We start from the raw sequence: 3,072 nt of genomic DNA, 5'->3' as shown, positions 1-3,072 counted from the left end.
GCGGAACTTGCATTATTGTTGTGCTCGAAGTTACTTGTCTCTGCGATTCAGGAGGGTGGATGCCATGTAAGGGCGCATTGAATAAATGATGCGTACCTTGAGAACCAGATGGGCCAGCGACATCCAAGCGCTGAGCCAGATCCGTGTGCGAGAACACAGTCACCCGTGCTGCTTCAATATGATCCTGTACCAGTCGGTTGGTCGCGTTGACGAGATTCAAATACCACAGAAGGGCATTCCCAAACCTCCGGCGCAATGAGTCCTACCACACGATTTCGTCGCTCGCTGAGCCACAGCAAATAGCAAAAAAAATGAGCAGACGTACTCTCGTTGTAAGTTTGTACTTTCTATAGCCTAGGAATGCCTCCAGGGTCGCGCAGAACGACGTTGTATTCGGAGGCAGCCGGAGGAACAGCTCTTGAGCAAATTGAAGGAGATTGATGTTGACGGCTAATGTCGGGGCTTGGGGCGCACACGGGAACAGTCCTCGCGAGAGAAGCTGGAGGGCGGCAGGCGAACACTGGCATGCACCGATCTGAATGTTTTCCAAGCCTTCTGAACCATTAGTCAGGATATTCAACTCATCAGCAGACGTGAAAGCGACTCACGCTCGAAGAATACGCAGACAATCTGCAGCGTTCGGGCGTCCTTCTGTCCACAAGTGCACGGCTGCTTTGAGGGACGCTGCACATTGCGAAGCGATTCCGACTCGCATAGGAGCTTCAGATGGGGGCGGAGCAATGAAGGTATAGTCTCGGTTGCCCACCGTATCCACTGCCGCTCCTTCTTGCATCCTTCCCTTGCTCGGCGCACTTCGGGGTCTTCTGGCAGGTAGGTCGTAAGGACGCCATCGAAGAGCGACTCGAACTCCGGTGGGTGAGCCTCTGGAAACGCGTCATCGGCATGTTGAGCAGCTGAACCGGATGGCTGATGTGGAGGTCCAGAACGCGGCGCACGACAGTTCTTAGGCGGATTAACCTGCGTGTACGTGATTCCACCGGGCAATGCGATGACCGCATCGCGTCCAGGGATGTGGCGGTTCTTGACACCTCGCGGGCGTCGGACACGAGGGGCATCGGATGGCTGAATGTACTGTATGATGGCCTCGAGGGGTTGATTGCTGCCTAGACATGCTGTGCTCCCTGTTCGCAAAGGGGCGCGCTCTGATGCTGCAGTGGGCTGAGAAGCGGGGCTGGTAGATGATGCGTTCGCTCGATTGGGCCTATTGAACGACATTGTGCTGCTGTGAATGACGGCCACAAATCCGTTGAGTTACAATGAAATACACGAAGAAATCACCACGCACCAAAAGTACCCGGAACACCCAAATAATCCAACGCTGCTAACGATCCTACTCTCCGAGGTAGGCGTACTCTCTGACGGCGATGTGCTGGGCGGAAACGCGTAATCTGGGCGCCGAATGGGACACGAGCCTAGCGGAAAGTTCTTGCATGCGCTTGCGTTGCAAAGAATCGCATTGAAGTCGTGCCACCGCGTCCTTGTTCGGCACCATGGAATCGGCGGTTCGATATCCATTCCGGGCTGACAACGACGAAGTCAGTGGCGCGTAGTAGTGGCATGCGAGTGTACTGACCGTGCATGCCTAGAGAGGTGGCACTGTAATGCTTCGAACCCTAGTAGCAATACATAGCGTAGCCATTCGTCATTGAATGAAAAGCCAGAACTTACCATTCGGGTCCTAGCGGGAACTTATCGGAGGATGCGAACGTGCAGGCGAATCGGCAATGAAGTCATGAGAAGAGTAGCAGAGAGAAATAGAGTATTAGACTCGAGCACGCGAGGGTCGAGGTCTGAGGTCATCGAAAACGTGGCAGCGAGATAGTCCGATCAAGCGGACAAAGACGGACTCGACGTGTTGACTTTGGTCGCCGGACATCCCAGCTCCTGGTCTCTCCCAGCGCGCGTCTCTACTCTCTGAACACCTGCAATCGTGCTATCAGCTTTGCTCTGGACTGCTTCACCACTTTTCGACTCTCGTTGCATCATCTGGCTTGTTTCCTTGGCTGCTAGTCTCTCACAGCAACTCCCACCTTCTGGCCAGGATAGCTCAAGGTCACAGCTCGAAGTGATGCGAGCGCGAGCAAGAAGGCAACGCCATGTACGACTTCTGGAGTCCTGGACTATCCAGGGGAGTCCCACTCTCCGTGGTTACCCGTTTTTCATGTGAGTTTGCTCTCCTCGCGTCCGTGAAGTCTCTTTTGTGACCATAATCACACCTCGTTGTACCTGAACAGCGATGACTCCGACTCGTGTTCGAGGATCGTCATGAACGACAGGGCTTGCTCAAGCTCAAGCCCAACTCCCTTGGTCTTACCGACAAGGAAGCAGATTGTGAGTCTGAGATTGCAGATTCGGATCTGGCGATTTCTGACTGAATAGCATTGTTCCTGACCGAAACGCGCTGCGCCATTGCCGTTTAGGTCTGCCAGGCGTAACTCACTCAGTTTTTGGATGGCGCTGGGCCAAATGCGGTGACAGCGGCATGGCGAAGTAGAAGGTCGCGTAGCGACGCTCATCCGTTGCGGTAAGCTCATTTCTCATTCTACAGCGCCGACGCAGTGACCAGACCTTCACATCGACATCTGAAGATCTTTCCATGGTTCGTTTTCGTCAACGACACGCTCGTCAAACTTTTCTCCTCCAGTCAGCAATCATGCCTCGCAGCAAGTCCGCGCGTCCTCTCCCCACCGAAGAACGTCCGGCTATGGGACGTCAACTGCGTTCTAGTCGCCTTGGCGCTCCAGCGAAGTCAACAGTGCCTCATAGCACCCCCGCAAATGCAGAGATCGTTGGAAAAAATGCTGAGGGTTTCATTCGCAAGGTACGTGCTTAGGACTGCGATACATATGTTTTATTGACAGTTATATCCTCAACGCCTCTAGAACGTGCGTCAGACGAGGATGAGCTCGAAGAAAATGGCATCTTTGGTCTCTGAGATGCGCGTTCCGACTCTCGACGATGCGGCAACAGTCGTCAGACCAAAGAGACAAAGGCAGTCCAGGAAGGCGAAGGTGAGCCATCGCTGTGCGACGATATTTTGCTTTCTACTGA

At 53.9% G+C, this 3,072-nt stretch overlaps 2 protein-coding genes across 2 annotated transcripts; one reads left to right on the top strand and one right to left on the bottom strand.

The window, feature by feature from the left end:
* Positions 1-154: 154 nt before the first annotated feature.
* LAESUDRAFT_622019 (uncharacterized protein) lies at positions 155-789 on the bottom strand (the record flags this gene model as incomplete). Its single annotated transcript, XM_040903286.1, has 3 exons — positions 155-262; positions 326-552; positions 609-789. Coding segments are annotated over 3 exons (516 nt in total), but the record flags the coding sequence as incomplete, so codon positions are not given.
* Positions 790-2,089: 1,300 nt separating this feature from the next.
* Positions 2,090-3,032, top strand: LAESUDRAFT_718637 (uncharacterized protein; the record flags this gene model as incomplete). The annotated part of the gene is made up of 6 exons (XM_040907471.1): positions 2,090-2,184; positions 2,256-2,352; positions 2,466-2,545; positions 2,581-2,620; positions 2,666-2,842; positions 2,904-3,032. Coding segments are annotated over 6 exons (618 nt in total), but the record flags the coding sequence as incomplete, so codon positions are not given.
* Between the last annotated feature and the right edge of the window lie 40 nt (positions 3,033-3,072).

This window comes from Laetiporus sulphureus (genome assembly GCF_001632365.1).
Source record: "Laetiporus sulphureus 93-53 unplaced genomic scaffold LAESUscaffold_218, whole genome shotgun sequence".
Classification (NCBI taxonomy): Eukaryota; Fungi; Basidiomycota; class Agaricomycetes; order Polyporales; family Laetiporaceae; genus Laetiporus; species Laetiporus sulphureus.
The sequence above is the reverse complement of the archived record's forward strand: the minus strand, read 5'-3'. Positions and strand labels throughout refer to the sequence as shown.